The sequence below is a fragment of the Heterocephalus glaber genome, unplaced genomic scaffold (assembly GCF_053883595.1).
Source record: "Heterocephalus glaber isolate CG9 unplaced genomic scaffold, H.glaber_assembly_v1.0 deba00001572, whole genome shotgun sequence".
Classification (NCBI taxonomy): domain Eukaryota; kingdom Metazoa; phylum Chordata; class Mammalia; order Rodentia; family Bathyergidae; genus Heterocephalus; species Heterocephalus glaber.
The window spans coordinates 17,596,246-17,608,678 of NW_028258357.1; the positions used below are offsets into that span (position 1 = coordinate 17,596,246).

The 12,433-nt window shown below is 35.7% G+C and overlaps 1 protein-coding gene across 23 annotated transcripts in view; it reads right to left on the reverse strand.

Annotated features, from left to right (window-relative positions):
- Anks1b (ankyrin repeat and sterile alpha motif domain containing 1B) overlaps positions 1-12,433 on the reverse strand; it is a 1,083,815-nt gene that overhangs the window by 896,970 nt on the left and 174,412 nt on the right. For all 23 annotated transcript variants that reach the window (XM_087192834.1, XM_087192832.1, XM_087192833.1 and 20 more), the window contains 2 exons: positions 9,336-9,411; positions 7,565-7,666 (listed from right to left, as the gene is read on the reverse strand). In XM_087192834.1, coding sequence (XP_087048960.1) covers positions 7,565-7,666; positions 9,336-9,411 — 178 coding nt within the window. The remainder of the gene's footprint in view (positions 1-7,564; positions 7,667-9,335; positions 9,412-12,433) is intronic.

Here is a 12,433-nt window from a genome sequence, read left to right on the forward strand (position 1 = left end):
GAACTCAATCGAACTCTTGAACAAATGAACTTAACAGATGTTTACAAAGTCTTCCACCACACAAAATCAGAATACACATTCTTCTTAGCTGCACATGGGTCATTCTCAAAAATAAGACCACATACTCACACATAGAACATGTTTAAATAACTGCAAAGGAATTGAAGTTATCCCCTGTATATTATCAGACCATAGTGCAATGAAATTGGAGATCCATGGCAAAAGAAACTCAAAAAATTTCATAAACATGTGGAAATTGAACAACACACTTCTGAATAACCAATGGGTCACAGAGGAAATTAAAGAAGAAATTAAGAAGTTCCTTCAATTAAAGGACAATGACAATACACCATATCGGAATCTGTGGGACACAATGAAAGCAGTGTTACCAGGGAAATTAATAGCAGTGAATAGGCATATTAGGAAAACAGAATGAGTCCAATTAAACAACCTGATGCTGAACCTCAAGCTTCTAGAAAAAGAAGAGCAGGACAACCCCAGAGCTCATACAAGGGAGGAAATTATAAAGATCAGAGGAGAAATCAATGCAATGGAGACTAAGAGAACGATACAAAAAATCAATGAATCCAAGGGATGGTTCTTCAAAAGAATTAACAAAATTGACAAACTCTTAGCCGACCTTGTCAGAAAAAGGAAAGAAAAGGCCCAAATCCATGCAATTAGGAATGAAAAGGGTGAAATTACCACAGACCCAGCAGAAATCCAGAGGATCATCAATACCTACGTCCAGAACCTATACGCCAATAAAATGGACAACATAGAAGACATGGACAGATTCCTAGATACATACGAATTACCAAAGTTGAACGAAGAAGACCTAAAAATTCTGAACAACCCAATATCAACCAATGAAATTGAAAATGTAATTAAAAACTTAACAACTAAGAAAAGCCCGCGCCCTGATGGCTTCACTGCTGAATTCTACAAGACATTTAGAGAGGAACTGCTGCCACTACTGTTTAAACTCTTCAATGAAATTGAAAGGGAAACAATACTCCCAAATTCACTCCTGGAAGCAAGCATCACCTTGATCCTCAAAGCAGAGAAAGGAGAATTATAGGCCAATCTCACTAATGAACAGAGATGCAAAAATCCTTAATAAGATACTGGCAAACACAATGCAGAAGATCATCAAGAAGATCATACACCCTGATCAAGTGGGATTCATCCCAGGGATCCAGGGATGGTTCAATATACGAAAATCAATTAATGTAATACACTATATCAACAGAGCCAAGGACAAAAACCATATGATTATCTCCATAGACGCAGAAAAAGCATTTGACAAAATCCAACATGCATTTATGATAAAAACCCTACAAAAAATTGGAATAGATTGTCTCTACCTCAAACTGATAGAAGCCATCTATGAAAAACCAACAGCCAATATCATACTAAATGGTCAAAAACTGAAATCCTTCACACTCAAATCAGGAACAAGACAAGGATGTCCACTATCACCACTCTTGTTCAATATAGTTCTGGAAACATTAGCCACGGCAATTAAACAAGAGAAAGAAATAAAAGGAATAAAGATAGGAAATGAAGAAGTCAAATGGTCATTATTTGCAGATGACATGATACTCTATATGGAAGACCCCAAGAACTCCACCAAAAGTCTTCTAGACTTAATAATCAAATTCAGTCAAGTAGATGGTTACAAGGTCAACACACAAAAATCAATAGCTTTCCTCTATACAAATGACAGACTCACTGAGAGAGAAATAGGGCAAATAATTCCTTTCACAATAGCATCCAAAAAACTGAAATACCTAGGAATCAACCTAACGAAAGAAATCAAAGACCTCTTCGCTGAAAACTATGGCACTCTGAAAAGGGAGATTGAAGATGATATCAGAAAATGGACAGACATCCCCTGCTCCTGGGTAGGAAGGATTAATATAGTGAAAATGGCCATACTTGCAAAACTGCTATATAGATTTAATGCAATTCCAATTGAGATCCCAGCAGCATACTTCATAGACCTCGAGAAAACAATCCAAAAATTCATTTGGAACAAGAAGAGACCCAAAACAGCAAAAGCAATTCTAGGTAACAGAGACATGGCAGAGGGTATCACAATCCCCAACCTGCAACTCTACTACAAAGCTACTGTGATAAAAACAGCATGGTACTGGCAAAGAAACAGACCTGAGGACCAGTGGAACAGATTAGAAGATGCAGAAACAATGCCAGACACACTCAGCCATTTCATCTTTGACAAAGGAGCCAAACACCCTCACTGGAGGAAAGATAGCCTCTTTAACAAATGGTGCTGGAAAAATTGGGCTTCAACTTGCCAAAGATTAAAACTAGACCTATATCTCTCACCATGCACTAAACTAAAATCAAAATGGATTAAAGATCTAAATATTAAAATAGAAACTCTGAACCAGTTGGAACAGAGGTTAGGTAGAACCCTTGAAGACATGGGTGTAGGAAAAGATTTTATGAACAAAACCTCAGTTGCCCATGAACTAGCACAAACAATCAACAAATGGGATCTCTTCTTATTAAAAAGCTTCTGCACAGCAAGAGAAACCATCAGCAGTGTGAAGAGACAATCCACAATGTGGGAAAAAATCTTCACATGCTCTTCCTCAGACAAAGGTCTACTATCTCGAATTTATAAAGAACTTAAAAAGATCAGATCTTCCAAATTTAAAGACCCAATCCAAAAATGGTCATCTGAAATGAACAGACATTTCTCACACAAAGAAGTAGAAATAGCAAATAAACATATGAAAAAATGTTCAACATCATTGGTCATTCGAGAGATGCAAATGAAAACAATGCTGAGATTCCACTTCACTCCAGAAAGAATGGCTGCTATCATGAAATCAACCAATAACCAATGCTGCCGGGGCTGTGGGGAAAGAGGAACCCTGCTCCACTGCTGGTGGGAGTGTAGACTGGTGCAAGCACTGTGAAAATCAGTATGGAGATACCTCCAAGAACTAGGACTGGAAGTCCCATTTGACCCCGCTATTCCACTGCTGGGGATCTTCCCCAAAGAATTAAAAGAATCATACCACAGTGATATATGTGCACCCATGTTCATAGCAGCACAGTTTGTAATAGCTAAAACTTGGAAACAACCCAAATGCCCATCAACTGGAGACTGGATAAAGAAAATGTGTTGTTTTTTTTTTAAATGGAGTACTACTCAGCCATAAAAAATGAGAAATTAGAGACATTTATAGCTAAATGGATGCACATTGAGGCGATACTCTTAAGTGAAATAAATAGGACACACACGTGTAAATACCGAATAGTTTCTCTGGTGTGAGAAACTGAAAGTGTAAATAAGGACTAAATGTATAATAGGTAATGTGAAATAGGAAGAAAAGAGGCAAATGGGAAGGAAGTGGGAGGGCTGGGGAAAGGATAGAAGGGAATGGGATTAATATGAGAAAATGGAAAAAGAGGAACAAAATCTTTGTAAATAGGGAGGACTGGAGGGGTTGAAGGGAGGGCTGGGCAAGGGTGAAAAATAAGAACCAAGAGAGACTATGTAAAGGTGCAAATTTCCAATGATGAATGTCATTATATTGTATACCTAAAATGTACCAATGATTAGAATGAATAATCGATAATGTAAAATAGGAAGAAAAGGTCCAAAGGGGTAGGGGTAGTGGGAGGGGCAGGGGAAAGGAAAGAAGGGAAAGGAAAAATGCTGAAAAATGGAAAAAGTGGAAATAAAGTCTTTGTAAACAGGGAAGGGTGGAGGGCATGAAGGGAGGGGTAGGAATGGGGAAAAAATAAGAACCAAGATGCATTATGTAAAGGTACAATTCCCAATGAGAAATGTAATTGTGTTGTATACTTACAATGTACCAATAAAGAAATTTAATAAAGTGCAACAACAACAAAAAAAAGAATTAAAAGAATCATAACCACAGTGATATATGTGCACCCATGTTCATAGCAGCACAATTTCTAATAGCTAAAACTTGGAAGCAGCCCAAATGCCCATCAACTGGAGACTGGATAAAGAAAATGTGATCTTTTTAAAAAATGGAGTACTACTCAGCCATAAAAAATGAGAAATTTGAGACATTTGTAGCTAAATGGATGCACATTGAGGCAATACTCTTAAGTGAAATAAACAGGACACACATGTAAATACTGAATAGTTTCTCTAGTGTGAGAAAATGAAAGTGTAAATAAGGACTAAAAGGTATAATAGATAACGTGAAATAGGAAGAAAAGGGGCAAGGGGCAAAGGGAAGTGGGTAGGTGATAGGAAAGACGGGAATGGAATTAATATGAGAAAATAAAAAGCTGGAAATAAAGTCTTTGTAAATAGGGAGGGATGGAGGGGTTGAAGGGAGGGCAGGGGAAGGGGGAAAAATAAGAACCAAGAGAGATTATGTAAAGGTGCAAATTTCCAATGATGAATGTCATTTCATTGTATACCTAAAATGTACCAATAAAATAAAATTTTAAAAATAAATAAATAAATGAATAAATAAAACTTCCTGAGATGTGCTTTAAACAGACTTGATCATTCCTGAAACACTGATATTCAATTCAGAACATAACACCAGTCCAGCAACATACATGAATGAAATAGGATAAGTTTATTTTACACTGGTTCTATGATCTTGTAGATAAACATATCTGCAAACTAAACTATTTTCACAAGGAAATGATATTAATCCCCATTATGCATGCAGTAATGCCCTATACTCATCCTTTCATTTTCTTTTTTGATAAAGACACTAAAATATTAGCAGCAATGAAAACTTAAATAATGCTTACTGTATAACCAGCATAGCTTTTCATATTTCATATAAATTAACTCATCTAATCCTTACAAATCTATGACATGTGCACCATTACTATCTCAGTTTTTAAAATAACAACTAAAGAAGGAGGTTTTTAACTTGCCCATATTCATACAGCTAATAACTGGTACAGCCAGAAAGACATGGGACATGAAAACAAAAGAAGGAAAACAAAACTGAATGCAGGGATTAATGTCAACTAACAGCCTGAATGTCACAGGAAGAATAGAAAGTACATAGAGCATATTTAATCAGAGAGCAGGTGTTCCATCCAAAGTTCAGCAGTGACATAAAACGAAAGCCTTGTTTTGTTTTGTGTATTTTTTGAGAAGCCAAAACTTAGGACTATTAACTGAAATTCAGAATTTTTTTAATGTTATCAGTTACTACAAGTTTTATGGAAACAGTGTGGACCAAAAATATGTAATCTAAATAAAATATATATCCTATATGCAAAAAGTAATCAGCCCACATGTGGCTAGTTTATAGCCTCTTTATAAAAAATTAAATAAACAGATCCCTTTCCACTGGGATCTTCTGCTTATATTCTTTATTTAAAAGGAACTTGTCAAAATTGAGAAAGTTGGTACTCTCATACAACCTGTGTCTGCATATTATTCAAATATTTTCTACTAAAAGGCAATTCCACTAGGAAAATTCCAATAGGAAAAGAGAAAAATCTGTGGAAATCTATCCTTAAAACATCTGGACCATGTTGTAACTATGTAATTTGGGCAGCAATTTGGTAAAACAATAATTTTAGCCACTATAAATCAGCTTTATTTCAATAAGAAAACTTTATACTTAGATTTAAAATGAATCAAAGACTTGAAATCCAGGAATATAGAAAATATAATACTTTTACATTCAGAAATTTGCCAGTAATTTGAAAAATTCAAAGATGCCCAATACACCCTATCACAAATTGACATACCTAATGAATCTTAACCATTTATTCCTATATAATAACATTTTCATCTATGTTGAACCAGTGCAATATGTAAAAAATGCCTATAAATTGTGTCCATCCCCTTTATAGTGAGGAGCATTTATTTTACTTCTCCCAAAAGACATAACAGACATGAGCTTAAGTTTACCTTTAAGTTCATTCAGAGGCAAAAATCCAATGCAAAATATAAGTGCATAGAGGCAAACGATAAGGAACAGTGAGGCAATATTTTTTAGCTTTTAGTCAACTTGATTTTAATTTGAATTAATATAAAAATTATGGTTGGATTCTCTGACTCATCTCTGTATGCATTTGACTTCCAATTAATTTCTCTAAGGACAAGAAAATTGAAGGAACCTAAAAGGTTTTGAAAATCGAAAAGGGCACATAATGGCCATGTACTCTTTATACTCCTTCTTGGCCTGCCCTACTTGAATTTAATTCATTTATTTCCCTACAGACTATGTTCTTCAGTTTCCCAACCAATACTCTGTTATGGTTTAGATGTGATACGTCCTCCAAGACTCATGTGTTAGGGGCTTGGTCCTCAATGCAGCAGTGTTCAGAGCTGAGGAGCTTTTGAAAGGTGACTGGATCAAGAGGGTGGTAACCTCATCAATGGCTTCAGCCATTAGGACCTATTAGGAGGTGGAGCCTAGTTGGAGGAAGGAGGTCACTGGAGGCATGCCCCGGAAGAATATATCTTGTCCCCCAATCCCCCTTCCTCTTCTTCCTGGCTGCTATGAGGTGAGCAGCTTTCCTCCACCATGCCCATTGGCCATAATGCTTCTCCCCTGCCACAGGCCTAGAAGCAATGCAGCCATTCCATCATGGACTGAAACCTTGAACCAAAATAAACATCTTTAAGTGATTTTCTTCTGCTATTTTGTCACAGCAATGGAAAATTGACTACATATACCTGATGAAATCTATCCTGCTTTCCTCCTCTATTATATTTACAGTCAATCTGCAACAATGGCTGAACAGTGTAGGGGCTCACTAGAGAGGAGAAAGAAAACATCTAGGTTTTTAAGGTAATATACTCTATGCCAGGCCTAAAGATCAATCATAAAGAGAAAGCATTTAAATCTAAATTTTTCATAAAAGCTTTAGGTTAAATTGAGAAGCATTTAATTCTGCAAATGAAAAAGTAGTGCCTGGATCGTTTTCAAATCATCAATAGGCCTAATGGCTGCAACTAACTACAAATGTACTAAAATGATCTTTATCAAGAACAGAGGCTAGTAAAATTAATTTTGTACTACTAGAGTAGGGAAGAAATAAATTGTATTCAGCCAGATTCAACTACTGTGTCACTACTGTTAATTCAGTATTTATGTACTAGCAATGCTACTTAGCATAGGATATATGAGTTTGAACAAAACATCTCTCAGAGCTCCAGTTTCCCTCTTGTGCAAAAAAGAGACTAGCATCTGGCTTATCTACCTAATAATCATAGAAACCAGAAAGAAATAAAAATCTCCCAAGAGTCTTAAACTATTATTCAAATATAAGATAAATCTTAATTGCCACTTTATATGGTCATTCAAGCACACAATGACATATTTATTTCATGGATTTTAAAGAGATTTTAGTATAAAGTAGTGAATAGATACTTTAACTTTAAAAAAAAAACTACTGAAGAGTTGAAAAACAAATAAAACATTTAGAAAGTTATTCGATTTTAAAATCTGCCAGAATGATAAGTTCATTCAAAAGTAAACACTAACTCAAAGCTCAAAATAAGAGTTTTAATTTAATCTTGATTTTAAGGAAAACTCCTCCATCATTCGATATTGTTTACCTTGTAAGAGTGTTGCAATCTGGAGAGATTTCTGAGACGGATGTTCTTTCAAAATGTCTAAGACAGTTCGACCTAAGCTATCCTTTATGTTGGCATCAATTCCTGAAAGAAAAGAAAAACTCACTGATGTTCACTGTTGGGAGTGTCCTCAAAAGATACTGTGAATATATAACTACTCTAATTTCAAACATGCATAGACCAAGCACTGAAAGTGCTTTTCAAAATTTAAATTACAACACACAAGACTTTAACAAGAAAGGAGATGGACGACCTACTACTATCAAAAACTAAGTATATTCTTGATAGCGAATTACTTCTTAAAGGTCACTGACTCAATCATTATGATTGCTTTCCAGGACCCACTAATCACTTTTGGGATATAGAGGCTAACTGAACAGTACACTAGCAAACTGGGAAATATTACTGATTTATAAGTGAGTTTCTAAAGTATAATAATATGATATTCTGTATAATACAGTAAAAATGTTTAATAAATGAAAATCATGTATTATGTAAATAATATAAAAACATGCTTAGAAGACCTGAGCATTCATAAACTTTGAAAAAGCATGATAATTCTGAATAACTATTCAAAGAAAATTTCTCCAAATACAAAGCTAAACATTTCATAAAATTTGTTTATGCTAGATGATGTTCAATGTCTACCATATTCACCAGTTACCTGGGCAAACCTCTTGAACTACTGAAATAATAACCAATTATAACAATAACACCACATAATAACCAATAATAACACCACTGTTATTTTATTTCTGAAAATATTTATATTAAAGAACTTATTTTAATGTAGCAAATAGATTTCACTATCCTAAAAAAGTTTATGAACTTTCCAAACACCTAACTACAAACAAAGACAGTTTGTAGAATCTTGTCTCAAATGACAGTTCACCATATTATTAAATATTTGGTTAAATTTGTTTTGGGATGTGTAACTAGCATGTATCTCATTGGTTGCCTCAAATCATTCATTATGTCACTGCACTCCATGTCAAAATTAAATATACACTTTGACTTTGTGCAAGCACAGTCACAATAGGCTGCCAATGTTTTTCATTTCATTTTTTAGAGGAAAATAAATATTCCACAGTCCTCAATATGAAAGATCCACATCGACTGTTTACGAGTATAAATTTTTACTCAAGTCTTTTAATCTTTTAAAAAATCTGGCCTCAATTCCAATTTTATTTCACAACCCGTTAGAATATATATGTGAAAATAAATAAGCTTACTTTCTTATTCCCTCAAGAGACTGCTTCTAAAAGTTGCCCTTTAAAATTAGTCACCGTAGCCAAAAAACAATAGCTACTCACTTGAAGTAACTAGAAGGAGAATTTACCTTAAGGAGAGGGAACTCAAATCTCTGTTGACCATAGTTCACATGATAAAAATCTAGGAAAAATTTTGTGTTCTTCAATAAACCAGCAATTGTCATCATTTCTCAGGGATCAATTCCTCCTTTGTGCAGAAAGCAGAAATCTCCTTTTCTTTTTGGTAGATTCTCTAGTGTATTTAAATGTATAAAATAGTAATTTCCAATAGCTTTTTACTAGAACATTTATTGAGTAAAGGAAGGTGCATATTTACATGAATTTTATCTTAACAGCAATGCTCAATTCTATGTAGTATGAATACGTATCTGCAATTTAGAGTGAAGAGAGGAAGAATGACTTGTGAAGAAAACCATCACTTCCTTTATCAATTCCTGAAATAGAAATAGCATTCAGCAGGATAGGAGCACCACAATAGGTACCTGTTTCTAACAGAACTCGAACGACATCCACCTTTCCAAACAAAGCTGCTTCATGAAGGGCACTCCCCTTTTCTGTCTGGGAAAAAAAAAAAAAAAGGAAAGCATAGTTGCATCTGGAATACATACCAAGTTTTAAATTATCATTTTGTGTATTCATACATATTTTCTTCAATATCGGCACTCATTTATACAAAAATAGTATGGAATATAGAAGAGATTCTAGAAACAAAATACAAAGACTTGGGGATTTTTTTCTTTGGATACCAGGGATCAAACTCAGGATGTCGTGCTTGCGAGGCAGGTGGCAGAACCAGTGAGCTAAATCTCTGGCTCAAGACTGGGATGTATGAAACACCTCTGCTTCTCAACTGCCCAATTGGTCTTGCTGTGTTAGGAAGCAACTCCTGTTCTCTTAGCCTCAAAGCAGAGCAATGCCTATTACATAAGACTTTTGTGACTATCCAACAATTTCACTTAGCCAGCATGCACTTATTGAAAACCAATTCCATCCCAAGAACAGCAAGGGTGTTCTGAAGGATGGAAACATCACCTTGGCCTTCAAATCCACATTCCATTTGAGGAGACCTATGTATAAATCAATATTTATAATAAATGAAACCTAAACAACCTTAACATGGCTTGCAAAACCAGCCTGCCTTCTCCCTGCTTAATCTCCCCCCTGTCTCCTGTACTCCAAGACCCTCTTCCAGTCTATGGTCCTGGCTTACTGAACTTGTTCGTATTCTAGTCACTCTCTTTTCTTCCCCCAGGAATCTCAAAGGCTGGTCCTCTGCCTGCCAGGATCTAACTCCTGGCCTTCTTGATCTGGCTATCACCCATACCACTAGTTCTCAATCTTCAAAGGAATCAAAATCACCTAGAAAGCTTGTTCTGAGCCCTATCTCCATAATTTCTGATTCAATGGCTAGAGATAAGATCCAAGAATTTCCTAGAAATTCTAAACAACCCAATATCAATCAATGAAATTGAAAATGTAAAAAAAAAAATGTAATTAAAACCTTACCAACTAAGAAAAGCCCAGGTCCTGATGGCTTCACTGCTGAATTCTACAAGACATTTAGAAAGAAACTACTGCCACTACTGTTTAAACTCTTCAATGAAATTGAAAGGGAAGCAATACTCCCGAGTTCATTCCCAGAAGCAAGCATCACCTTGATCCCCAAAGCAGAGAAAGAACCAACCGAAAACGAACTATAGCACAATCTCACTAATGAACAGAGATGCAAAAATCCTTAAGAAGATACTGGCAAATAAAAGGAAGACCAAGAAGACCATACACCCTGAGCAGGTGGGATTCATCCCAGGGATGCAGGGATGGTTCAACATATGCAAACCAATCAATGTAATATATTATATCAATAGAGCGAAGGACAAAAACCATATGATCATCTCAATAGATGCAGAAAAAGCATTTGACAAAATCCAACCTGCATTTATGATAAAAGCCCTACAAAAAACTGGAATACACAGTCTCTACATCAACCTGATAAAAACCATTTACGAAAAACCAACAGCCAATATCATACTAAATGGTCAAAAACTGAAATACTTCACACTAAAATCAGGAACGAGACAAGGATGTCCACTATCACCACTCCTGTTCAATATAGTTTTGGAAACATTACCCACAGCAATTAGACGAGAGAAAGAAATAAAAGGAATAAAGATAGGAAATGAAGAAGTCAAATTATCATTATTTCCACATGACATGATACTCTATATAGAAGACCCCAAGAACTCCACCAAAAGTCTTCTAGACTTAATAACCAAATTCAGTCAAGTAGCTGGATACAAGGTCAAAACACAAAAATCAATAGCTTTCCTCTACATGAACAACAGCTGCACTGAGAGAGAAATAGGGCAAACAATTCCTTTCACAACAGCATCCAAAAGATTGAAATACCTAGGAATCATCCTAACGAAAGAAATCAAAGACCTCTTCTCTGAAAACTATGGCACTCTGAAAAGAGACATTGAAGATGATATCAGAAAATGGAAAGACATCCCTTGCTCCTGGGTAGGAAGAATCAATGGAGTTAAAATGGCCATACTTCCAAAACTGCTATATATATTCAATGCAATCCCAATTGCAACAGCATACTTCATGGACCTTGAGAAAACAATCCAAAAATCCATTTGGAACAAGAAGAGACCTAGAATAGCAAAAGCAAATCTAGGCAACAGAGACATAGCAGGGGATATCACAACCCCCAACTTAAAAAACTATACTACAAAGCTACTGTGATAAAAACAACATGGCAAAGAACCAGACCTGAGGACCAGTGGAACAGATTAGAAGATGCAGAAACAACTCCAGTCACACTCAGCCACATTATATTCAACAAAGGAGCCAAACACCCTCACTGGAGGAAAGATAGCCTCTTTAATAAATGGTGCTGGAAAAATTGGGTTTCAACTTGCCAAAGATTAAAACTAGACCTATATCTCTCACCATGCACTGAAATAAAATCAAAATGGATTAAAGATCTAAATATTAGAACAGAAACACTGAACTTCATGGAACAGAGGTTAGGTAGAACTCCTGAAGACACTGGTGTAGGAAAAGATTTTATGAGCAAAACCTCAGTTGCCCATGAACTAGCACAAACAATCAACAAGTGGGATCTCTTCTTATTAAAAATCTAATGCACAGCAAGAGAAACCACCAACAGTGTGAAGAGACAACCAACAATGTGGGAAAAAATTTTCACCTGCTGTTCCTCAGGCAAAGGTCTACTATCTAGAAACTACAAAGAACCTAAAAAAATCAGACTTCCCCAATTTAAAGGCCCAATCCAAAAATGGGTGTCTGAAATGAACAGACATTTCTCAGACAAAGAAGTAGAAATAGCAAATAAACATATGAAAAATGTTCAACATCTCTGGTCATTCGAGAGAAGGAAATGAAAAAACAACACTGAGGTTCAACCTCACCCCAGAAAGAAGGCCTGCTATCATGAAATCAACCAATAACAAATTCTGCTGGGGCTGTGGGGAAAGAGAAACACTGCTCCACTGCTGGTGGGAGTGTAGACTGGTGCAACCACTGTGGAAATCAGTACGGAGATACCTCAAAG